This window comes from Ranitomeya variabilis, chromosome 1, assembly GCF_051348905.1.
Source record: "Ranitomeya variabilis isolate aRanVar5 chromosome 1, aRanVar5.hap1, whole genome shotgun sequence".
Classification (NCBI taxonomy): Eukaryota; Metazoa; Chordata; class Amphibia; order Anura; family Dendrobatidae; genus Ranitomeya; species Ranitomeya variabilis.
The window spans coordinates 401,881,777-401,909,059 of NC_135232.1; the positions used below are offsets into that span (position 1 = coordinate 401,881,777).

Here is a 27,283-nt window from a genome sequence, read left to right on the forward strand (position 1 = left end):
CGGGTTAGCGACATCCAGGCCCTATCAGTAGACCCACCCTTCTTACTGATATTCCAGGATCGGATAGTCCTAAAACCAGACCCCTCATACCTCCCTAAGGTAGCGTCCACCTACCACAGGTCCCAAGAGATATTTCTCCCTTCCTTTTTTGATCCACCTGTAACTCCAGAAGAGCATAAATTCCACACCTTAGATGTCAGAAGAGCCATCCTGACCTATATAGAAAGGTGTCAGACATGGAGGGAGAGTAGGGCTCTGTTTATCTCCTTTCAGGGCCACAAGAAAGGACATGGGGTCACGAGAGTTACCATATCTCGATGGATCAGAGATGCTATCTGCTTGGCCTATACATCAAAAGGCGAGATTCCTCCAGCGGGTATTAAAGCGCACTCGACACGAGCCATGGCTTCCTCCTGGGCGGAACAAGCGGACGTACCGATCCATTTAATATGTAAGGCCGCAACTTGGTCTACACCTTCTACCTTTTACAACCATTATAGACTTGATCTATCTACATCTTCTGATCTGACCTTTGGTAGAGCTGTTCTTAATACAGTAATCCCACCCAAATAATGAATCTCTGAAAATCTCTCATGTGGGGTGCTGTCGTGGCGAAGGGTAAAAAGCCGGATTACTCACCGGTAATGCTCTTTTAATGAGTCCACGACAGCACCCATTTACTACCCTCCCTAAGTTATGCACAGCTCTTCCTTTTAAATTCACAAATAATGGTTGTATAGAGTTTAAGATATTTTGCTGAATAAGAATTAATACTAAAGCTTTGGCGGTTCCCTTTTTTACTCTGTAAACTAAACTGAGGAGGAGAGGGGACCGCCTCCTTTTATTCTGTAGGTTTCCTGTTCCTATGGGGCGGATCCCTCTCTCTCATGTGGGGTGCTGTCGTGGACTCATTAAAAGAGCATTACCGGTGAGTAATCCGGCTTATTTAAAGGGAATCATTCACCCCAAAATTTACCAGCTAAGGCCACAGACATCAGGGGCTTACCTACAGCATTCTGTAATGCTGTAGATAAGCCCCAGATGTAACCTGAAAGATGAGAAAAACAAGTTAGATTATACCCACCCAGGGGCGGTCCCGTTGCGGTCCGGTCCGATGGGCGTCGCAGTCCGGCGCCTCCCATCTTCATGCGATGTCATCCTCTTCTTTGCTTCCTGTCGCGGCTCCGACGCAGGCCTACTTTATGTGCCCTGTTGAGGGCAGAGCAAAGTACTGCAGTGAGCAGGCACCAGGAAAGGTCAGAGAGGCCCAGCTTGGAAGCCCAGGATGGTGAGGTCTTAATCATGGTCTGTCTTTTACCTCTCTACAGGGACTTGTATATCTGTTAGACACCAGTCAGGTGTAACATAATCAGTCAGTTACTACCAAGGGAGTATGATAGGCAGATAATATACAGCTCTGGCAAAATTAAGAGACCACCACATCAAAACCCTGTCATAGGCAGCCCAATCTCCAGACCTGAACCCCATTGAAAACCTCTGGAATGTAATCAAGAGGATGATGAATAGTCACAAGCCATCAAACAAAGAACAACTGCTTACATTTTTGCGCTAGAAGCAGTATGAAAGACTGGTGGTAAGCATGCCAAGACGCATGAAAGCTGTGATTAAAAAATCATGGTTATTCCACAAAATATTGATTTCTGAACTCTTCCTGAGTTAAACATTAGTATTGTTGTTTCCAAATGATTATGAACTTGTTTTCTTTCCATTATTTGAGGTCTAAAAGCACTGGATTTTTTCTTTGTCAGAACAAAAATACAAAATGTATTGCTTGGAAACTGAGACATGTTTTCAGAAGTTTATAGACTAAAAGAACAATTTACATTTTATTCAAAAATATACCTGTAAAGAGAAAAATCAGACAAACTGAACATTTTGCAGTGGTCTCATAATTTTTCCCAGAGCTGTATATAAACATACCTACTGGAAAGCATATAAAGAATTCAGAAAATTAGTGAAAACCAAACAAAAGAAACCGAACATGTGATCAAAACAATACGGGACAAGAAAGTATATAAAGATAAAATACCTTAATTAACAAAGTGGTAGAATGTAGCACCACATACAAGAGGTGCCCGCACCTTAAAAATAAGAAAGCATATTCATACACAATAAAACAATTCTAAAACCAAGCTTTTTAAACCCTCAGGTTCACTACAGATGATACCCCCTGACGAAGGACACAGTCCGAAACTCTTCGGGGTGTGGTCCGTACCTGAAACACATGTTTCTTTTGTTTGGGTTTTAGTATAATCGCATATGTACTGTGTATAGAATTTATATAGTTCAGGTTATCCTGATATTAAAATAAATAAATAAATCCATTTGAAAATCGTGCCCACACACCTGAGCAGTAGCAGCTATTTGTGATCCGATAGCTGCTACTGTGTCGGCAGCGCCACCTTGCTAGGGAAAAAAAGTCCTCCTTCAAGATGGCGCTGCCTGCACAGTAGCAGCTCTCCACGGTCGCCAATAGCTGCTATTGCGCAGGCGCCAGCGGCACCATCTGAACGTGGCAGTAGCAGCTATTGGCGATTTCTGACAGCTGCTACTGCGCATGTTCCAGCGGTGCCATTCTTGGAGGAGGAATTTTTTTTTATTTTCTCTAGCAAGATGGAGCTTGCTAGATAGCTGTGCAGGTGACGTGAGTGTCATGGACCACTCCCAGCACTTTAATTCCTGAGACACTGCGATCAAACAGGATTGAAGCGTTCCGGTGACAGAGAGAAGCATCGCGCAGGGAGGGGGCTCCCTACGTGCTTCCCTCAGAACAACCCTATGTGATCGCGTTCTGAGGTTCTCCCTACCTGCAGACTCCCGGATCCAAGATGGCTGCAGGGTCATTCCGGGTCCTGCAGGGAGGTGGCTTCAGTGCCTGCTGAGAGCAGGACCTGAGAAGCCTCCTTCACTGCCTGTCAGATCGCTGATCTGACAGTGCTGTGCAAAGTGTCAGATTAGCAATCTGACTTTATACAGTGATGTCACACCCTGGGACAATGTAAAAAAGTAAAAAAAAAAAACAAACAAATATTATACTGTGTAAAAATATATTTTTAACCCCTTTCTGCCATTGGACGTACTATTCCGTCCATGTGGGGTGGGCCCTACTTCCCAAGGACGGACGGCCCCCGGCACATTAACCCCTGGCACACTGCGATCAAACATGATCGCGGTGTGCTGGCGGTACATGGAAGTATCGCGCAGGGAGGGGGCTCCCTGCGGGCTTCCCTGAGACCCCCGCAGCAACGCAATGTGATCGCGTTGCTCCGAGGGTCTCCTACCTCCTTCCTCGCTGCAGGTCCCGGATCCAAGATGGCCGCGGCATCCGGGTCCTGCAGGGAGGGAGTTGGCTTACCGAGTGCCTGCTCAGAGCAGGCGCTGGTAAGCCTGCAGTGCTCTAAGTCAGATCGGTGATCTGACAGAGTGCTATGCAAACTGTCAGATCACCGATCTGTGATGTCCCCCCCCCTGGGACAAAGTAAAAAAGTAAAAAAAAAAATGTCCACATGTGTAAAAAAAAAAAAATTCCTAAATAAATAAATAAAAAAAAAATTATTCCCATAAATACATTTCTTTATCTAAATTAAAAAAAATCAAACAATATAAGTACACATTTATTATCGCCGCGTCCATAACGACCCCACCTATAAAACTATATCACTAGTTAACCCCTTCAGTGAACACCGTAAAAAAAAAATAAAAAAAAAAAAAAAACGAGGCAAAAAACAACGCTTTATTCTCATACTGCCAAACAAAAAGTGGAATAACACGCGATCAAAAAGACGGATATAAATAACCATGGTACCGCTGAAAACATCATCTTGTCCCGCAAAAAACGAGCCGCCATACAGCATCATCAGCAAAAAAATAAAAAGTTATAGTCCTCAGAATAAAGCGATGCCAAAATAATTATTTTTTCTATAAAATAGCTTTTATCGTATAAAAGCGCCAAAACATAAAAAAATGATATAAATGAGGTATCGCTGTAATCGTACTGACCCAAAGAATAAAACTGTCTTATCAATTTTACCAAACGCGGAACGGTATAAACGCCTCCCCCAAAAGAAATTAATGAATAGCTGGTTTTTGGTCATTCTGCCTCACAAAAATCGGAATAAAAAGCGATCAAAAAATCTCCCGTGCCCGAACATGTTACCAATAAAAACGTCAACTCTTCCCGCAAAAAACAAGACCTCACATGACTGCGGACTCAAATATGGAAAAATTATAGCTCTCAAAATGTGGTAAGGCAAAAAATATTTTTTGCAATAAAAAGCGTCTTTCAGTGTGTGACGGCTGCCAATCATAAAAATCCGCTAAAAAACCCGCTATAAAAGTAAATCAAACCCCCCTTCATCACCCGCTTAGTTAGGGAAAAATTAAAAAAATGTAAAAAATGTATTTATTTCCATTTTCCGGCTAGGGTTAGGGCTATGGTTAGGGTTAGGGTTGGGGCTAGGGTTAAGGCTACATTTAGGGTTGGGGCTAAAGTTAGGGTTAGGGTTGGGGCTAAAGTTAGGGTTAGGGTTGGGGCTAAAGTTAGGGTTAGGGTTTGGATTACATTTACGGTTGGGAATAGGGTTGGGATTAGGGTTAGGGGTGTGTGGGTTAGAGGTGTGGTTAGGGTTACCGTTGGGATTAGGGTTAGGGGTGTGTTTGGATTAGGGTTTCAGTTATAATTGGGGGGTTTCCACTGTTTAGGCACATCAGGGGCTCTCCAAACGCGACATGGCGTCCGATTTCAATTCCAGCCAATTCTGTGTTAAAAAAGTAAAACAGTGCTCCTTCCCTTCCAAGCTCTCCCGTGCGCCCAAACAGGGGTTTACCCCAACATATGGGGTATCAGTGTACTCGGAACACATTGGAGAACAACTTTGGGGGTCCAATTTCTCTTGTTAGCCTTGGGAAAATACAAAACTAGGGGCTAAAAAATAATTTTTGTGGAAAAAAAAAATATTTTTTATTTGCATGGCTCTGCGTTATAAACTGTGGTGAAACACTTGGGGGTTCAAAGCTCTCACAACACATCTAGATGAGTTCCTTAGGGGGTCTACTTTCCAAAATGGTGTCACTTGTGGGGGGTTTTTACTGTTTAGGTACATTAGGGGCTCTGCAAACGCAATGTGACGCCTGCAGACCATTCCATCTAAGTCTGCATTCCAAATGGCGCTCCATCCCTTCCGAGCCCTCCCATGCGCCCAAACGGTGGTTCCCCCCCACATATGGTGTATCAGCGCACTCAGGACAAATTGGACAACAACTTTTGGGGTCCAATTTCTCCTGTTACCCTCGGGAAAATACAAAACTGGGGGCTAAAAAATAATTTTTGTGGGAAAAAATGTTTGTTTTATTTTTACGGCTCTGCATTATAAACTTCTGTGAAGCACTTGGTGGGTCAAAGTGCTCACCACACCTCTAGATAAGTTCCTTAGGGGGTCTACTTTCCAAAATGGTGTCACTTGTGGGGGGGTTTCAATGTTTAGGCACATCAGTGGCTCTCCAAACGCAACATGGCGTCCCATCTCAATTCCTGTCAATTTTGCAGTGAAAAAGTCAAACGGCGCTCCTTCCCTTCCGAGCTCTCCCATGCGCCCAAACAGTGGTTTACCCCCACATATGGGGTATCAGTGTACTCAGGACAAATTGTACAACAACTTTTGGGGTCCAATTTCTTCTCTTACCCTTGGGAAAATAAAAAATTGGGGGCGAAAAGATCATTTTTGTGAAATATGATTTTTTATTTTTACGGTTCTGCATTATAAACTTCTGTGAAGCACTTGGTGGGTCAAAGTGCTCACCACACATCTAGATAAGTTCCTTAGGGGGTCTACTTTCCAAAATGGTATCACTTGTGGGGGGTTTCAATGTTTAGGCACATCAGTGGCTCTCCAAACGCAACATGGCGTCCCATCTCAATTCCTGTCAATTTTGCAGTGAAAAGTCAAACGGCGCTCCTTCCCTTCCGAGCTCTCCCATGCACCCAAACAGTGGTTTACCCCCACATATGGGGTATCAGCGTACTCAGGACAAATTGTACAACATCTTTTGGGGTCCATTTTCTCCTGTTACCCTTGGTAAAATAAAACAAATTGGAGCTGAAATAAATTTTGTGTGAAAAAAAAGTTAAATGTTAATTTTTATTTAAACATTCCAAAAATTCCTGTGAAACACCTGAAGGGTTAATAAACTTTTTGAATGTGGTTTTGAGCACCTTGAGGGGTGCAGTTTTTAGAATGGTGTCACACTTGGGTATTTTCTATCATATAGACCAAAATGACTTCAAATGAGATGTGGTCCCTAAAAAAAAAATGGTGTTGTAAAAATGAGAAATTGCTGGTCAACTTTTAACCCTTATAACTCCCTAACAAAAACAAATTTTGGTTCCAATATGGTGCTGATGTAAAGTAGACATGTGGGAAATGTTACTTATTAAGTATTTTGTGTGACATATCACTGTGATTTAATTGCATAAAAATTCAAAGTTGGAAAATTGCGAAATTTTCAAAATTGTCGCCAAATTTCCATTTTTTTCACAAATAAATGCAGGTAATATCAAAGAAATTTTACCACTATCATGAAGTACAATATGTCACGAGAAAACAATGTCAGAATCACCAGGATCCGTTGAAGCGTTCCAGAGTTATGACCTCATAAAGGGACAGTGGTCAGAATTGTAAAAATTGGCCTGGTCATTAACGTGCAAACCACCCTTGGGGGTGAAGGGGTTAACAAATGTTGTTCCAATAAATAATTTCTTTATGTAAATAAAAAAACAATTAAAGTACACATATTTAGTATTGCCGCTTCCGTAAGGCCCCAACCTATAAAACTGTCCCACTAGTTAACCCCCTTCAGTGAACACCGTAAAAATAAAAAACGGGGCAAAAAACAATGTGTTATCATCATACCACCGAACAAAAAGTGGAATAACGAGCGATCAAAAAGATGGATATAAATAAACTTGGTACCGCTGAAAAAGTCATCTTGTCCCGCAAAAAGAGAGCCACCATACAGCATCATCAGCGAAAAAATAAAAAAAGTTATAGTTCTCAGAATAAAGCGATGCAAAAACAATTATTTTTTCTGTAAAATTACTGACCCAAAGAATAAAACTGCCTTATCAATTTTTCTACACGTGGAACGGTATAAACGCCCCACCCAAACGAAATTCATGAATTCCTGGTTTTTGTTCATTCTGCCTCCCAAAAATCATAATAAAAAGCAATAAAAAAATGTCATGTGCCGGAAAATGATACCAATAAAAACGTGAACTGGTCCCGCAAAAAACAAGACCTCACATGACTGGTGATGCAAAAACAATTTTTTGCAATAAAAAGCGTCTTTTAGCGTGTGACAGCTGCCAAACATAAAAACCCACTATAAATAGTAAATCAAACCCCCCTTTATCACCCCCTTAGATAGGGAAAAATAATAAAATTAAAAAACATGTATTTATTTCCATTTTCCCATTACAGTTAGGGTTGGGGCTAAAGTTAGGGTTAGGGTTGGGGCTAAAGTTAGGGTTGGGATTAGGGTTAGGGGTGTGTTAGAGTTAGGTTTATGGTTAGGAATACGGTTAGGGGTGTGTTGGGGTTAGGGTTGGAGTTAGAATTGGGTGGCTTCCATTGTTTAGGCACATCAGGGGCTCTCCAAACGCTACATGGCGTACGATCTTAATTCCAGCCAATTCTGCGTTCAAAAAGTAAAACGATGCTCCTTCCCTTCCGAGCTGCTGTGCGCCCAAACAGTAATTTACCCTCACATATAGGGTATCGGCGTAATCGGGACAAATTGGACAACAACTTTTGGGTCCACTTTCTCCTGTTATCTTTGTGAAAATAAATAAAAAATTGGGGGGGCGGAAAGATCATTTTTGTGATTAAAAAAAAAAAAAAAAAAAAAGATTTTTTATTATTACGGCTCTACGTTATAAACTTCTATGAAGCACTTGGGGGTTCAAAGTGGTCACCACACATCTAGATAAGTTCTATAGGGGGTCTAGTTTCCAAAGTGGGGTCACTTGTGGGGGGGGTTTCCACTGTTTAGGCACATCAGGGGCTCGCCAAATGCGACATGGCGTCCGATCTTAATTCCAGCCAATTTTAGTTTGAAAAAGTCAAACGGTGCTCCTTTCCTTCCGACCTCTGCCATGCGCCCAAACAGTGGTTCTCCCCCCCACATATGGGGTATCAGCGTACTCAGGACAAATTGGACAACAACTTTTGGGGTCCAATTTCACCTGCTACCCTTGGTAAAATAAAAAAAATTACATCTGAAGAAAAAATTTTGTGAAAAAAAGTTAATTTATTTATTTTTTTTTTTAGACATTCCAAAAATTCCTGTCAAGCACCTGAAGGGTTAATAAACTTCTTGAATGTACTTTTGAGCACCTTGAGGGGTGCAGTTTTTAGAATGGTGTCAGTTTTGGGTATTTTCTATAGTAAAGTCCTTTATTTGAAATAAAAACTGCCTGAAAAAAACCAAAGCAAAACACAAAGATTTCCTCACCTGTCCGCCAATAGGCCATATGGCCTGCGGCAAACTCAACTTAGCTATATCTGGATGTTTGCTTTGCTGAGCGGTTACATAAAATGTGACCACTCAGCCCGGCATCCAGGAGACACCTAGCTGAGCTTGGGCTTACAGCTTCAGTGCTGAGCGCTGACGTACGTAAGGTGACAGGAGTTCATAGCCAATGAACTCCGGTCGTCTTACTGACATCACCGCAAGCGATAAGAATTTTTTTCTTTTATTCTATCTTTATATCTATTCTATTCTGATGGTTGACGCTGTGAATTTACTGTACTTTGCTGATGAAATGTCGGGTTTCCTTTTGAGATGGGTGTGTAAAACTCACACAGTACATGGTCCGTGTGCTGTGATTATATTTCTTGCACCCATTGACTTTCATTGCTGAGTCTTGGCCGTTTTACATAGCCATACACAGCGTGCTGCAAATTTTTCCTCACCCCAATTTCAGGTGAGGAAAAACTTGCTGATGAGGACTGCCTAATTGACTAACATTGTAGCGCGTGCAATGCTAGGTTATCTCACATTACATTACACTCGCCGAGTTTAAACGCTGATGTGAGCGAACCCTTATGCTTCCTATTACATAGAAGTATTAACTGTTGACTGTATGTGTAGAAATTCAGAAACTCCTATTGTTTGTCAAACTAACAATTATTAAAGTGTTTTACACCAGGGCTGTGGAGTCGGAGTTGATATCCATTTTGATGGAGTAGGAGTCGGTATAAAATGGACAGACTCTGACAATATATAATACCTTGAATTCAGTAGTACAGTGCAGGATGTGCTGCAAATGTTTCCATAATAATTTGGGAAAGTTCTGAAATGTCCTATAAGTCTCTCTTCTAGTTGAGATGAATCTGTGCTGCACAATTATGTACATGCTCAGTAGTGACGCAGTTCTGTGGGGTTGGAGCCGGAATCAGAGGTTCTCTTGCCGACTCCACAGCCCTGTTTTGCACTAAATAATACACACGTCCATGTATTTTACAGCAGTAAATCTCCAGAGTCACTATTTGAATTCTTTTTGTATGACTTCATGAGGAGGAAATATTGCATGTAGGGGAATTTCCAATTAATAACATTTCTCAAGAATAACATTGTGAATATGTAGACAGCCTCCACCTGAACTCTGAAATTTTTGATAAATTTTTAAATGCAACTACGGTAATTAGAAATTGCCTGCTGGCACAATCTGATTTAACGCTGACAAAAAAAATTATTAGTGATGAGTGAATATACTCGTTACTCGAGATTTCCGGAGCACGCTCGGGTGACCTCCGACTATTTTTTAAACCTCGGAGGTTTAGTTTTCATCGCCGCAGCTGAATGATTTACATCTGTTAGCCAGCATAAGTACATGTGGGGGTTGCCTGGTTGCTAGGGAATCCCCACATGTAATCAAGCTGGCTAAGAGATGTAAATCATTCAGCTGAGGTGAGGAAAACTAAATCTCCGAGCACTAAAAAATACTCGGAGGACACCCGAGCATGCTCGGGAAATCTCGAGTAACGAGTATATTCGCTCATCACTATTAATTATAAAAGATTTCATAGAATATTAGAGTTGGAAGGGACCTCCAGAGTCATCGTGTCCAACCCCCTGCTCAATGCAGGATTCACTAAATCATCTCAGACAGATGTCTGTCCAGCCTCTGTTTGAAGACTTCCATTGAAGGAGAACTCACCAACTCTTGTGGCAGCCTGTTCCACTCATCGATCATCCTCACTGTCAAAAAGTTTTTTCTAATATCTAATCTATATCTTCTCCCTTTCGGTTTCATTCCATTGCTCCTCGTGTTTCTATGTGGAAATGAGAATAAGGCTGATCCCTCTACACTGTGAAATCCCATCAGATATTTGTAGACCGCTATTAAGTAGTGATGAGCGAGTGTACTCGTTGCTTGGGTTTCCCGAGCATGCTCGGGTGGTCTCTGAGTATTTGTTAGTGCTCGGAAATTTAGTTTCTGTCTCCGTAGCTGCATGATGTACAGCTGCTAGACAGGCTGAATACATGTGGGGATTCCCTAACAACCAGGCAACCCCCACATGTACTCAGGCTGTCTAGCAGCTGTAAATCATGCAGCTGTGTCGGCAAAACTAAATCTCCGAGCACTCACAAAAACTCAGAGACCACCCGAGCAACGAGTATACTCGCTCATCACTACTATTAAGTCTTCTCTTGGCCTACTTTTTTGTAAGCTAAACATTCCCAGATCCTTTCAATCTTAACCAATTTAATCAATGACAAACGAGTAAATTCTCACTGCACATGTTTACACTGAACAATGATTGAGAATTTCTTGCCCTCGTTTTATTGATGGCCCTCAAGGCTCTGTCCTGGGACCCCTAGTCTCTTTCATCTACGCATTTGATCTGCGACAGCTCTGTACCACATTGGTGATGGTGACAAATTTAGCTCTCTAACCCAGGATAGCTGACATGTATGTTTATAAGCAATGAGATGGGTCGATATATAGAGTCCTTTACTGGCCAGTTTAGAAAGTTGGATAAATATTCTATGTGCAGAGCGATCATTGATCTGATCGTTCTAGGGCCATAGAATTTCACATTTTTGACAGCAAGTCACATGTTTATGTGCTGCTGCTAATTTTTAAGCCAGCTTAAAATTCATTGTGCCCGACGAACATGCAATTTACTAATTTGTTAGGTGGTTGCTGGCCTGTTTAGACTAGACATAGTTGGAAACAAGTATTATAAAGAAATGTTGATTCTAAATGGGTTATTGGTCTTGTAAGGAAGAAAACTGATTTTTGCATCTTCCTTCGCCTCCCCCTTCCCAACTCGCATGTCACTCAACATCACCCCCATCATGAAAACTATTAATTGCAGTTCTCAAACTTTCCCCAGTCTCACAAGTCTGCTGATTGGGAATAGCCTTTAATTCTGCCCCTGCTTTCAAACTGCACATCTTGTCCTTTACCTCCTCCTGCAGCCTCCAGCATGGAGGTATTGGGGAAATTTCTCAAACCTGCCCTTTTTCCCAACCTTGAGTCAACAAATATGCTAGCATGTGCTCTCATCATCTCTGGCTTAGGTTACTTCAACAATCTTCTCTGTAACCACCAATCCATCCTCTGCTCTGCTGCTCATTCCACCTCTTCAAACATCTGTACTAGCTACCAAGTTTCCAATATTAACAGTGATCTATAAGGCTATCAAACACACAACAGACACTCAAATCCCACACCTTTTCCTGGGACTTGCTAGCAGAACGAATCATTCCTCCTTCTCTTGTGGGTGCTAAGCCCTAGGAGGCAGGGCCTCTCCTCTGTGCTTTGTCACTAATTTCCTTCGTGTTTCCTGTGCTTTATTTTTGTCTAGAGTTATACACCTTGTCAGGTGTGCAGCACCATTGAATTATTGGTTCTTTAAAACAATAATACTACAGTCTTAAATGGGACTTCTAAGGCCACTTAGAAATGCAATTATGTTAACAGTACGGTAGTTTATTGCAAAAGGTAAAAAAGTAGAGTCAGGGGCCCAAAATAAAATCTGTTTACATTTTAGTGATGATGATTTAAATGATGTGCAACAATCCACATAACACCTAACACTGATGTCCTTATAGAAGATTCAGTTGTCTAATGGAGATAAACAGTTGAGTACGTTCTGTTAGCAAAAAAAAATGCCATTCAGCCAGTAAGTATTGTTAGTTATTTAAAATATTATAAAGAATCTGTCATGTGATTCATGCTGCCTGAACCATGCACAGCATGAATTGGAGTCAGGCTGCATTAATGCATTTATGTATGTTTTGCTCTGAAACGCTGCAGCCAGTCAGGGAAAATATGTATCTTGGCTGGGAAGTCCAAACCGGTCCCCGGCGGCTTCTCCCGGCCCTGTTCCCTATGTGTGTGCATAGGGAGAGAACTATCAGTCAAAGTGATCAGGACAGGGAGAAGCCACCAGAGATAGGCCTTGAACTTGTTAGTTGAGACTTTTAGTCCCCAGCTGACTTTTTAAATTACCGTATATTTTCACTGAAAATCTGCAATATTTCTGAGTAAAACATACACGGATGCAACAACTGAGCTGTCTAATTTTTGTGTTGGGCAGCATGAATTCGATGACAGGTTCCCTTTGATAATCACTGATATTTAATCAATAATGTTGACTACAAATTACTTGAACCGTTGTTTTTTATTTTAGTACTACATTTGTGTCTTGATTATATTCCTTTTTTCTACCTAATTTCTAGGATGGAATTTTCTATTGATAAGCTGAAAAGAGCAGGAAGCCAAAAGGGAGCTTTCATTCTTCGCTGCAGCCCTAAAGAATTTAACAAGTACTTCCTGACATTTGCACTAGAGGTAATGCAATATAGAAGACTAATACAAGAATTACGCCTTTGTACTTGCATGGGTTTTAACGCTGTAGAAATCATTGTCATGACGTTTTTCAGGCGGAGAACGCGTCAAGTTTTTCAAGAGGATGACGATTAAGGAACCACCAGAGTGTTTTTTTCCCTTAAAGTATGCCTATTAATATTTTTAGTCTCCTCCTGAGTGCTTTTTTGATGCCATTTTTTTCCAATTGTTTTGGAGGCTTCTTTTTTTACTGGCATTTCTGGGCAGTTTGTTTTTTGTAGAAAAACGCTGGCTGAACGCTCAGAAAGCCCAAGTGTTTTACAGGTGTCTTTGGACCCTCCCCATTGACTTGTAGTAGAAAGTGTAGAATGTCGTCAGAGCAGAAAATTCCAGAAGAAGGGTCAGCTCACTTATTTTAACCTCTTGGCGTTTGTGGAAGCCTAAAGTGCTTAAAAGACATCCAAAAGGCTGAACATATTATCAGCTAGTCATTCTTGCATAGAAATGTATGGTATATGTACAATATATGTATATGTGTTAATTGTTTAAAAAAATGTGTGCACGTACACTTAGAAGTGCATAGCTCCTATCTGAGGAGGACCTTGGGACCCGGATACCTCCAATCTGGCATAGAATTAAAGAGCTTGAAACATATATAAAATGTAACCAATTGTTTACATATTCCTTACTCTTTCTTAATCTTTCTTCTTTTATGCAGTGAAAATTTTTGAGGATATGTTGTTTTATAGTACAGATAAATTAGTCTGACACTTAACTTTTTTTTTTTACGGCATGTAGGAAAAAACCCTTTTTCTATTTAACATTAAATGACTTGTGTAATTGTTTAGGTTATTATAGTCAAGTAAATACTAAACTTAGTATGTTGGGGGTTGCTTTAGACACATACACACGTCTGTAACATAGGTACACTTCAACTGTGATAGACAGAATCTTGAAAAAAAAAATCACATTGTATGATTTTTGCATAATTATTTTGCATGAAATAAGTATATGATACAATAGAAAAACAAAACTTAATATTTGGTACAGAAATCTTTGTATTCAATTACAGAGGTCAGACGTTTCCTGTAGTTCTTAACCAAGTTTGCACACACTGCAGCAGGATTTTGACCCACTCCTCCATATAGATCTTCTCCAGTTCTTTCAGGTTTCGGGACTGTCACTGGGCAACATTCATTTTCAGCTCCCTCCAAAGATTTTCTATTGGGTTCAGTTCTGGAGACTGGCTAGGCCACTTCAGGACCTTAAAATGCTTCTTACAGAGACCCTCCTTAGTTGCCCTGGCTGTGGGTTTTGGGTCATTGTCATGTCATGACCCTTCTTCAATGCTCTTACTGAGGGAAGAAAGTTGCCAAAATCTCATAATACATGACGCCATTAATCCTGCCTTCAATACAGTCCATTAATTTCCCCTTTGCAGAAGAGCAGCCCCAAAGTATGATATTTCCACACCATGCTTCACGGTTGGGACGGTGTTCTTGGGGTTGTACTTATCCTTCTTCTTTCTCCAAACATGGCGAGTGCAGTTAATGCCAAAAAGTTCTATCTCGGTCTCATTTGACCACATAAACCCTCATTCCTCTTCTGGATCATCCAGACGGTCATTCGTGAACTTCAAACGGGCCTGGACATGTGGTAGCGTGAGCAAGGGGAAACTTTGTGTGCCCTGCAGGATTTTAATCCATGATGGTGTAGTGTGTTACTAACGGTAATGTTTGAGACTGTGGTTCCAGCTCTCTTCAGGTCATTGACCAGGTCCTCCCATGTAGTTCTGGGCTGATTCCTGACCTTTCTCAGAATCATCCTTACCCAACAAGGTGAGATCTTGCATGGAGCACCAGAATTAGAAAGATTGACAGTCGTTATGTGTTTTTTTTCATTTTCTAATAGTTGTGCCAACAGTTGCATTCTCATCACGCTGCTTGCCTATTGTCCTGTAGCCCATCCCAGCCTTGTGCAGGTCTACAATTTTGTCTCTGGTGTCCTTAGACAGCTCTTGGTTTTGGCCATGGTGGAGAAGTTGAAGTGTGATTGACTGAGTGTGTGGACAGGTGTCTTTTACACAGGTAACGAGTTCAAACAGCTGCAATTAAAGACACGTAATGAATGCAGAGTAGGAGGGCTTCTTAAAGTAAAACCAACAGGTCTGTGAAAGCCAGAACTCTTGCTGGTTGGTAGGTAAGCAAATACTTATTTCATGCAATAAAATGTAAATTAATTATTTAAAAATTATACAATGTATTCTCCTGGGTTTTATTTTTAGATTCCGTCTCTCACGGTTGAAGTGTACCTAAGATAAAAATTACAGACCTGCATGCATTACAGATTTGCATGCATTTATTTCAGGTTATACTGTTTTAGCATGCGGTAACACATTATCCTGTGTGGCAAACTGACACGAGCTGCTGATAGGGCAAGTTCTAGTGTGAAATAACAGTAAGCTCATAGAGGTTGGTGTTGAAGGAACATTCCAGCTCCCTTTGACAGACTGCCTACCTGTGCAGAATCAAAGTTTGTATTATCGGGAATCCTAATTACCCAATCAAGGGGGAGTACCTTTTGATCATGCCACGGTAAGGCCTTACTGTGACGATTAAAGGATTGATAGGATCTGCAGTTTCTCCCTGTTCAACAGTGTAGAAAACATGGCCCTGGAAAGTAAACTAAGTCCTTTAATGGCTGCTGTAGAGGGCATCTTAGGCCCCTTTCACACATTAGGTTTTTGCCGTCAGGCACAATCCGGCGAATTTTGAAAAAAAAACAAATCCGGCAAAAGTTGCCTCCGGATCTGTTTTTCCATTACGTCCCTCAGGACAGCACCATGGAGGACGTCCTTCCTTGATCTATAGGGGGACAGGATCACAGAGAGGTTAAAAGGACCCTCCCACCTCCACCCTCCAGTGTTTTTTCCTGTCCCTACAGGGACAGACGTATGAGAGGTTGCTCCTAGAGCAAAGATAGCCTGTGGATTCTCTTTCCCCTATCAAGTGGTCCGTGGCCGACACCTAACTGGGTAGAGGTCCCTCAGCTACCAGTGCTGTACCAGATGGACTCAGAGTTTGGGGGTCTCAACCTTCCCTTTTCCTGGTCAGACGGACCGTGGCCGACTCCTCTTTGAGAGGTTCCTCAGCCAACAGTCAGCCTGTGCAATAGGCTTAGGGGGATCGTGTGGCAAGTCCAATCCTTCCCCCTGTCAAGTAACCCAGGGTGGAAAATCCCCGGTGGGGAGTCCCTCAGCCCCAGAGACCAGTTGAACGGACGGGCTCCTGGGTAGAGCCGCTTCCTCCCGGTGGGGGGCTCTCGGCTCGGACGCCGACCGGCAAAACACAGCTACTCCCGAAAGTTGTGTGGTGGAGAAGTCCATTGTGCTTCTGGTGACGTCAGAAAGGGGCGCCGGCACATAGGATCAGCGTGCGTTCTTCGATGAAACACAGAAGGGGGCACAGGCAGTAATGCAGCATTCCTGACGGGACGGCGCTTCCTTCCACGGTAGGCTCTCGGCGTTACCAGCTCCCCCTGTCTTCTAGCAGGTATGGAGCCAGCACAGGTGAGTGCATGGTTTAATGTTTCATTGATGATCTGGGCCTCTGGGCTGACTCTAGTCTCATGCCTTTGTGCCAAAGCTGTACCTGGAACCCATTTACAGCTAGGCCTTGGACCTCTAGGCTATGGTAGGCCATATGTCCAGGCTACATCTCATGACTGAACTTCAGTTAGTTGCAGGTCTTGTCTGCACAGAGCCTTAAGATTGGGCTTCAGAGTGACTTTTTGGAAGCATGCTTTCCATTTTCTGGTTCAATAAGCAAGTGTTTCACTTTTCTTTGCAACCTAACTACTCCGTCCATAGGAGGTCACAAGGTGTTAATTCAGCACATTGTCTCCATGAAGACTGCCCTCCAGCTGCTGCTCATTAATTAGCCTTCGGGTGGAGTCAGTCTGACAATTGAGATGTACTGTTCAGAGTGGAGATTTATCTGGAACTCTGATAGATGGCTCTTTTGCTTAAAAGTGTAAGTCATACTGCTTCTATGCATCAGATTGAGTGCCTCCGTGCATAATACTGCATCATAGTGCCTCTATGCATCATATTGAGTGCCTCCGTGCATAATACTGCATCATAGCGCCTCCATGCATTATATTGAGTGCCTCCGTGCATAATACTGCATCATAGTGCCTCTATGCATCATATTGAGTGCCTCCGTGCATAATACTGCATCATAGTGCCTCTATGCATCATATTGAGTGCCTCCGTGCATAATACTGCATCATAGTGCCTCTATGCATTATATTGACTGCCTCTGTGCATGATACTGCATCATTGTACCTCTATGCATCATATTGAGTGCCTCTGTGCATGACACTGCATCATAGTGCCTCTATGCATCATATTGAGTGCCTCCATGCATAATACTGCATCATACTGCTTATGCATCATATTGCGTGCCTCCGTGCGTCATACTGCATCATAGTACCTCCATGCATCATATTGAGTGCCTCTGTGCATGATACTGCATCATTGTACCTCTGTGCATCATATTGAGTGCCTCTGTGCATGATACTGCATCATAGTGCCTCTATGTATCATATTGAGTGCCTCCGTGCATCATACTACATCATAGTACCTCTATGCATCAGATTGAGTGCCTCTATGCATGATACTGCATCATAATGCCTCTATGCATTATATTGAGTGCCTCTGTGGCATCATACTGTTTCATATTGCCTTTGTGCTTCAGATTGCATCATGGTTCCTTTATGCATCGAGTGCTTCATATTGCCCTTCTGCATCTTATTGCATCATAATGCTTCATGGTTCCTATATGCATCATAGCGCTTCATAGTGACTTCATGTATCATATTGCATCATACTGCTTCATTATTTCTATGTGCATCATATTGCATCAGACTAATAGTGCCTTTGGACATCATATTGCATTATATTGCTTCATAGTTCCTATATGCATCATATTGCATCATAGGGTTTCGGTGCCCTTTGCCTCAGGGGGTGTTATTAGTGTGTCAGGCTTGGTGCCTTTTTCGCCTCTGGCTGTGAGCCACTGGGTCAGACCTTCTGTCTGGTGCCTTGTTGTGTGGCCGCACATTGTATCATCGGCCTACCACTTCACATTTTTGTCTTGGGCCTCAAATCTGGATATGGAGTCCTTGTGTTTTCGACCCAGATCCAGCTTCTGCTACTTCATTCTTTACAACAGGGCTTAGTCAAGCAAACAGGCTTGTATTGGCTTAGTGAAATCTGCATTTCTTCTGTTTGGAACAGATCTCTCAGGTAGATTCTACTTTGAGTGCTAAAGGCAAGTCTATTACATAATTAGCTTTAAAAGATGACATACGTCATTTTGGTACATCCTATAAAAAGACATACTACTGTCCTGGGAGCAGAAAATCTCACGAGTTGAAAGAAGGGACTCCTTCAGCCTTGGAATGCTTTGCCTTAAAGGCCCCGTCTCACATAGCGAGATCGCTAGCGAGATCGCTGCTGAGTCACTAGTTTTGTGACGCAACAGCGACCTCAGTAGCGATCTCGCTATGTGTGACACGTACCAGCGATCAGGCCCCTGCTGCGAGATCGCTGGTCGTGTCAGAATGGCCTGGACCTTTTTTTGGTCATTGAGGTCCCGCTGACATCGCTGAATCGGTGTGTGTGACACCGATCCAGCGATGTCTTCACTGGTAACCAGGGTAAACATCGGGTTACTAAGCGCAGGGCCGCGCTTAGTAACCCGATGTTTACCCTGGTTACCAGCGTAAATGTAAAAAAAACAAACACTACATACTCACCATCTGTTGCCCGTCAGGTCCCTTGGCGTCTGCTTCCTGCTCTGACTGAGCCGCCGTAAAGTGAGAGCACAGCAGTGACGTCACCGCTGCGCTCTGCTCTCACTGTACGGCGGCACACAGAGCAGGAAGCAGACGGCAAGGGACCTGACGGGCAACAGATGGTGAGTATGTACTGTTTTTTTTTTTTAACATTTACGCTGGTAACCAGGGTAAACATCGGGTTACTAAGCGCGGCCCTGCGCTTAGTAACCCGATGTTTACCCTGGTTACCCGGGTGCTGCAAGGGGACTTCAGCATCGTTGAAGACAGTTTCAACGATGCCGAAGTCGTTCCCCTGATCGTTGGTCGCTGGAGAGAGCTGTCTGTGTGACAGCTCCCCAGCGACCACACAGCGACCACACAGCGACGCTGCAGCGATCAGCATCGTTGTCTGTATCGCTGCAGCGTCGCTGTGTGAGACGGGGCCTTAAGATATTAGGACTATCTACAATTTGCATAGTTTTGGGGGCACCCTCAGGGCACGTTTGTTCAGAGCGGCCTATCACGTTCCCTAATCAGTCATTTTATGTTTGTGTGTGTGTGTAGCCCATTCACTATCTCCATCTATCCCCCACCCCCTGAAGATGGCTGTGCCATCATTGTAAATAAAACATTGTTGATACACACTTGTACATTGTATCTTCCCTGCCTCATTGTAGAGTGTAAGCTCTCAGGAGCAAGGTGGGTTTATTTTGTTTTAATTATTATATGGTTGTTACTTATGACTGTTGTGTTTGAGACTGTCAAACTGTAAAGCGCTGTGGAATATGTGGACACTATATGGATGGAAGTTTATTATTATTATTATTGTTGTTATTATTAATCCTTCCCAAACTCCACATTCGGCAATCAGATAGACAGACAGTTTCTTGTCCCATAAGTCTGTTGCGGTTTGTTTCCTAGGGACATCAGCACTGCCTTCTGTACCTTGTGGTGAAGCAGCAGCACTGTGTCGTGTGGCAGAGGATCCCATACTCGCGGCTCTTACAGCAGTCACGGCTCCTAAGATAAACAAAACTGTATCCAGGGCTCTTACTGTTAAGACCCCATAGTCTCACTGCCTCACAGTAGATAATCTCCCTCTGTGATGAGGAAGAAACCTACTTTTTCTCTAGCCAGGGAATATGCTTACTCCCACAATGGCAGTCTGGGTGTATAAAGATTCCTGAGAAGATTGCCTCTTGGGATATGTATGTGCATAATATGCATATATGAACAAATAAGTTGACATACTTATAATGTCTGGACTAATGACTCGTATAAATACAGTTCCGAATAATTTCAAGTGTCGGAAGATTTTTACTAGCACCACCACCTTCATTGATTCAGAGTCCAGACTCCCTGTGTCTAACATCAAGTTAAACAGAAGTGATGATCCACGTTTCTCTTTCAGCGCTTCTAATGAGAAGCCCGACGTTGGTAATGGCAGGAGATATTACCTGCCGGATGGTGTTCCTTAGTTTCAATAATATATAACCCTTCTTGGGGTTAGACATCTAAGGATTTGGAATAGACGTGATTTCCTGAATGAGTAATGTGCGTACATCCCAATGCTCTGCCAGTATCCATGTACTAACTGCTATTGGTTTGATCTTCCTGCAGTCCTGGACCTCTGTCCTGCAGGTCTCCTTGTAGTACGGTAAGCTGGTCTGTAACCAAGTCTTAACCTGAGCCCAGAAGGTCCGATGAAGGAACAGTCCTGGGTTATAAGCACATGCAGCTTATTACTGGTCGGTACAGTCCTCATTGTGTGGTGGCTGTGACTTTCACCATATTTTGCTGGGCAATAAGGTTCTCTAACCCTATTCGGGGGCTGCGATGTCTATAAGTATCTATCACAATAAATAACTTGCTGTGGTTCATTATTGGTATTGGAGTACAATGGGTGAATTTCACTCTCTGCTTCTGATGCTTATTTCGTTTACCACATTCATACTGAAATTGGCCATTATAGATGTATGCCAGGCACTCACTACGGTGATTTTCTTTGCGGATCTCTTTAGATATCTATGTTTTTTCTGATCTTTCAGATCCTTTATATATTTAGTCTGGTTTTTGCCTGGGACTTTGATTCCTGGGCTTCTGTACCCACCCTGGGAAAGTTGCTTTGGTATTCTCCATGGTGCTGTCCTGAGGGACGTAATGGAAAAAGGGAAATTAGACTTACCGGTAATTCCATTTCCAGTTAGTCACTCAGGACAGCACCCATAGTTCCCTCCCTTATGTTTCTGTTTTAGGATTGTTCGGGATTAATCTACCGGCAGATCGTTCGTCCTTCGGGTCTAATTTCCCTTTTTTCTCATAGACTTGTGTTACCGCCAGATTGCGACGGATGGCCTCACGTTTCATCCGTTTTTTGCCGGATCTGTCTAAAATTAGTTTTCCGGCAACCGGAGAAATCATACATAGGAATGTTTTTTCTGTCCGGCGAAAAACTGTTAAACGTCAGGTGAAATTATGGACCCGGTGACCGATTCAATTTTTTTTTTTAAAGAAATCATGCATTTTCCACTCTGGTCTCTCTCTTCTCTCTTCTCTTCCAAGTCCAAACTCTATCCCCGGGTAAAAGAAAAAAGTCGGATCCCTCGCATCAGTTTTTCACAATTTGCAACGGATCCGTTTTTTTCAAAATTCGCCAGATTGTGCCTGACGGCTAAAAAATCTGGTGTGTGAAAGGGACCTTAAGAGTCATTAAGATGTTAATATTTACAGGAACACAAAACACTGTAACATTTTCACTGAATCACCACCACAGATATATATCCACGGCATGTACAAAGTATACATTACTCATATGCTGATCACTTGCCCTTTTACCATTTTATACCTAAGCCACTGTACTTTCCTTAAAAAAAAAAAAATGCAAATGTTTCCATTTTTTTTAATTATTTTTTGTATACATATTTCTGTCTTCCTTCTGTACAGCATGCTGGTGTGCCAGAGTATAAACACTGCTTGATAACAAAGACCGCGAATGGAGAATACAACCTCAGAGGAGCTAAGAAAAATTTTGGCACTCTAAAAGATTTGTTAAACTGCTATCAAAAAGAAACCGTCCGGTCTGATGGCATAATATTCCAATTTACTCGATGTTGCCCTCCTAAACCAAAAGGTCTGAAAGTAATGTTTTGTTCATAAACTTGAAATCTAACATTAGGCAGGCATATTGGAACATAAGTCGAAGATAGATCAGATAGATCACTGTCATTTTTGTAGGCTATAAATAAATAGTTTTTTTTTTTTCAAGCACAAGGGGTCTGTATAGTTAATACAAGATAGTGAAAAATAGTGTTTTGTACTCATAATCATAAGCCAATAATTCATTTTGTATTTGTCAATATTAATTAGTTCTGTTTCAAAGTTAAATACTGCTAGAACATTACATTCCTTAAGATATGGAATGCAATAAAAGAATGTAATACTAAACATTCCACAAGGCTGCCATCAGTTACTAATGGTTTTGTTTCTGCAGTCTACAATCTTAGGCTAAATTTTCAGTTTGTAGAAAATGAGATTTTAAAACAACCTGCCTGGATACATCAATGCTTTTAACCCCTTAGTGACAGAGCCAATTTGGTACTTAATGATCAAGCCAATTTTTACAATTTTGGCCACTGTCACTTTATGACGTTATAGCTCTGGAATGCTTCAACATATCCCACTGATTCTGAGACTGTTTTTTCTTGACATATTGTACTTCACTAGGACTTGAGTTTATTTATGGGAAAAAAATGGAAATTTTGAAAAAAATACCCAAAAGTGACACCATTCTAAAAACTGCACCCCTCAAGGTGCGCAAAACCACATTCAAGAAATGTATTAACCCTTCAGGTGCTTCAAGAGAACTAAAGCAATGTGGAAGGAAAAAAATGAACATTTTTACTTTTTTCACAAAAAATTTACTTTGGAACCAATTTTTTTTATTTTCACAAGGAGAAAATGGACCACAAAATTTGTTGTGCAATTTCTCCAGAGTACGCGATACCTCGTATGTGGGGAAAAGACACTGTTCAGGTGCATGGCAGGTCTCAGAAGGGAAGGAGCACCGTTTGACCTTTTTTTTTTTTTTTTTAACGCAAAATTGGCTGGAATCAATGAGGCGCCATGTCACGTTTGGAGACCCCCTGATGTACTTAAACAGTGGAAACCTCCAATTCTAACTCCAACCCTAACCCCAACACACCCCTAACCCTAATCCCAACCCTAACCACAGCCCTAACACCAACACACCCCAACCACAAACCTAACCCTAACACACCCCTAATCCAAACCCTAACTTTAGCCCCAACCCTGACTTTAGCCCCCCAACCCTGACTTTAGCCCCCCCAACCCTGACTTTAGCCCCCCAACCCTGACTTTAGCCCCCCAACCCTGACTTTAGCCCCCAACCCTGACTTTAGCCCCCAACCCCAACTTTAGCCCCAACCCTAACTTTAACCCCAACCCTAGCCCAGCCCTAACCCTAGCCCAGCCCTAGCCCAACCCTAACCCTAGCTCAACCGCCACCGTAGCACAGCCTTAACCCCAGGTATAGCCCAACCCTAACCCCAGCTCTAGCCCAACCCTAACTTTAGCCCAACTCTAATCCTAATGGAAAAATGGAAATAAATATATTTTTATTTTATTATTTTTCCCTAACTAAGCGGTTGATAAAGGAGGGTTTTACTTACTATTTTTTTTATTTTGATCACTGTTATAGGGTCTATCACAGTGATCAAAATGAACCAATAGGAAATATTTCCTACTGTTGCCGGGTGCCGGCCAGCAGAACTCGGCAGAGGCACTGTGCATGCGCCCGCTATTTTCTTCTGGTAAGAAGATGCCGGCTGCCAGGGGGACTTCACGGGAGGGTTGCAGGAACATCGGAGGTACCGGGGGAGGATTGGGGGACCCCATTTCTCTCTCCTCTTATGTGCGATTACATCAGGAGAAATTATATGGGAAATTGGACTTTTTTGTGGTCGCTGTTATTCTGTTAATCATGTTCTCTGGGGTCTCGGCTACCCCCGGTAGCCGAGACCCCGGGGACATTCCGACTCTGGGGGGGTGCTATACACTAATTTCTCAGCGCCGTTAAAAAGCGGCGCTGAGGCATAAGTACTCTTAAATGGCGTATAGGTGGTCGTTAAGGGTTTAAACTGCTTTGTGCGTTTTCACGCCAGTTTTTACTGTCAAAATCGAAGGAGCTGGTGCGGGGAACGTAGTGGGGATGTGATGCTACAGCTCATCTAATTCAAGTCCCTACACCAGAAATCTTACTTCAGTTCCCAACTGGACTAAGGTTTGTTGCAAGGCGCCTGACACTTGTCAGATGTCCTTAATGAATCAGGAATGTCTCCAACATGACCCCTCACCAAGATCGGTATGACCACAGTGATACACACCATGTCACCAAACAGCACAGTGAGTATCTGTAGCTCTATACACAGGCCCACTCACTGATTCCAAGATTGTAGACACCTGTGATGCTAGTTAGTGGACACACCTTGATTTAACATGTCCCTTTTGTCACATTATTTTCAGGGCTACCAACATTTCTGCCCAGAGTTTTATTTTTTTTTAATTCTATATAAGCATGGTTGAAAAGCAATGTCTGACTTTCATTTGTTCATTTTCATAGATCTTTTATTTATTATTACTTTTGTTAGATTCAAGTTATTTCTGTGACATTGTGGGTTTTTCTGCCATTAAACGAGGGGTACCAACAATTTTGACCAGGTGTGTAATTTATTTACATGCTCATACCTTTCCCTAATTATTTGTTGTATGTGGTACAATACAGAAAAACTGTGAGACATCTAACCACACCGTTTCATATGTCCATGCGGATTGGGGGTAACAAAATGTCTTGCTGTACTTCCCAAATCGTAGCTAGACATAAAGGTATCCAGCTAAATATGGCAGGATATAAGCCGACAGTGGTCAGATTCTGAAAGATCGTAATGAAATATCAGCTTACAATGTTTCGATATGAAACAAAAAAGTTCCACCAACAGACATTATTCTGCCACCAATATACGTGGATGAGATGTGTCTGAGGGATGTGATCGCGAATCTCTGTATAAACAATGGCGGACAGCGTTACTCGCCAACCTGTGCTCCCAGTCCCTATCAGCTGCGCGTGGTGATCCAGAAGGATGATGCAGTGATAAATTCAACTGACTTTATTTACAGTACCTTGATGAGATGAGACGTCAGGGAAGATGAAGGAATGAAGATGAGGTAGGAGTGAGGACTGTAGATTAGAGCTGTTGTAGAAGCACCAGATTAGAGATAATAGAAGCTCCAGGTTAGAGGTAATAAGAGAATCCTTTCTCCCGCCCTGCAGCACGTGTGTTATAAGATGGCACAGAGTACAAAACAGGAAGAGAAGGAAAAGGATAGGAGGAGCTATAGACAGAGAGGTATTATGGGAAGTACCATAACAAATATTACTGTGTAATACAGCAATGGCCAGTAAATGGCAGCAAAGTATAACAAATACAATAGATGATAGAACTAAGTATATTACCATTACATAAATGTCCATGTATTGCTGAAAGTCTGTCAGAATAAACTGAACAGCACAGACATCCAAAATCAGGTTATTGAGTGGACGTTAAAAAACGTCATTTTATTAAAATAGTGAGTGAGGGATTACGCGTTTCGAACGAAAGTGTTCTTAATCATTAACATATCCTATGCTTTTGCACTGATCACAGATATGGTTATGATTAAGAACACTTTTGTTCGAAACGCGTAATCCATCACTGACTATTTTAGCAGCATGTTTTTAAAGGCATTGTAATAAAATGACGTTTTTAACGTCCACTGAATAACCTGATTTTGGATGTCTGTGGCTGGAACTTTTTTGTTTGATTACCCCAGCCGCTTTTTCCGAGCACCATCCTGGAGTCCACACCCAAAGCCAGAGAAATTCATCTAAGCGCTCATACTCCCCTGCAAGAAACTCGGATGAGTCTCGCACGTCAATTCCCGGCACACAGGAGCGGAGCGTGCAGCCGCATAGCAATACATGCAGCCACAAGCTCTGCTCCTGAGTGCCGGGTGCAGTGCCGGGTATTGATGTGCGAGACTCATCCGAGTTACTCATCGCAGGTGAGTATGAGCCCTAATGGTGAGCTGAACAACTTTTTTTTTTTTTCTATATTGAGAAATGTTTTGATATGGTATAGTGAAACAAGCCAGAATACCCATATTAGATCATAGTGAATGATAGACAGTACTGCTTGGGCTGGCATCCTATAACCCCTTCATGGCCGGAGGTATTTTTGGTTTTGCATTTTTTGCTCCCCTTCTTCCCAGAGCCAAAACTTTTTAATTTTTCCGTCAATATGGCCATTAGAGGGCTTGTTTTTTATGGTACAAGTTGTACTTTTAAACAACACCATTGCTTTTGCCATATCATGTCCTGGAAAACGGGGAAAAAAATCCAAGTGTAGTGAAACTGCAAAAAAGTTCAATCCCACAGTTGTTTTTTGTTTTGCTATTTTACTAGGTTCACTAAATGCTAAAACTGACCTGCCATTATGATTCTCCAGGTCATTCACAGACACCAAACATGTCTAGGTTCTTTTTTATCTAACTGGTGAGAAAAAATTCCAAACTTTGTTAAACAAAAAAAAAATAAAAAATTGCGCCATTTTCCCATACCCGTAGTGTCTCCATTTTTTGTGATCTGGGGTTGGGTGAGGGCTTATTTGTGTGTGCCGAGGTGATGTTTTTAATACTACCATTTTGGTGCGGATACAATCTTTTGCTAGCCCATTATTGTATTTTAAGGTAATGCAATGTCGCAGCATCCAAAAAAAAAACATAATTCTGGCTTTTTGACTTTTTTCTCGCTACGGCATTTAGCAATCCGGTTAATCCTTTTTTCTTTTCTGCGGCAATTCTGCAACTCCTGCCGCGGGTATATCGCATGCGGAATTGGCATGCATATTCTCGCTAAAAACTAGCGTTTTGCAAGCATAATTAGCTTGCAGAATGCTAGCGTTTTCCAAGTGATCTGTAGCATCGCTTGGAAAACTGATTGACAGGTTGGTCACACTTGTCAAACATAGTGTTTGACAAGTGTGACCAACTTTTTACTATTGATGCAGCCTATGCAGCATCTATAGTAAAAGATAGAATGTTACAAATAATTTAAAAAAATGGTTATTCTCACCTTCCGCAGACAGCCGAGCTCCTCAGCGGCTTCCGTTCCTATAGATGCTTTGTGTGCAGGACCTTCGATGACTGCGACGCCATTGCAGGTCCTTCACACACAGCATCACTGGGAATGGAAGCCGCCGCGTGCACCGCTGAGAGGCGGGAAGACTCCGGGGCCATCAGAAGGTGAGTATATCACTATTTTTAATTTTAATTCTTTTTTTTAACAATTATATGGTGCCCAGTCCGCGGAGGAGAGTCTCCTCTCCTCCACCCTGGGTACCAACCGCACATGATCTGCTTACTTCCCGCATGGTGGACATAGCCCCCTGCGGGAAGTAAGCAGATCAATGCATTCCTAGGTGTGCGGAATCCCCGCGATTCCGCAAATTT

At 42.3% G+C, this 27,283-nt stretch overlaps 1 protein-coding gene across 1 annotated transcript in view; it reads left to right on the plus strand.

Moving 5' to 3' along the window:
- The window catches only part of JAK2 (Janus kinase 2), a 337,554-nt gene that overhangs the window by 263,993 nt on the left and 46,278 nt on the right, over positions 1-27,283 (plus strand). Inside the window, exons 9-10 of the mRNA XM_077249154.1 lie at positions 12,772-12,883; positions 21,665-21,851. Coding sequence (XP_077105269.1) covers positions 12,772-12,883; positions 21,665-21,851 — 299 coding nt within the window. The remainder of the gene's footprint in view (positions 1-12,771; positions 12,884-21,664; positions 21,852-27,283) is intronic.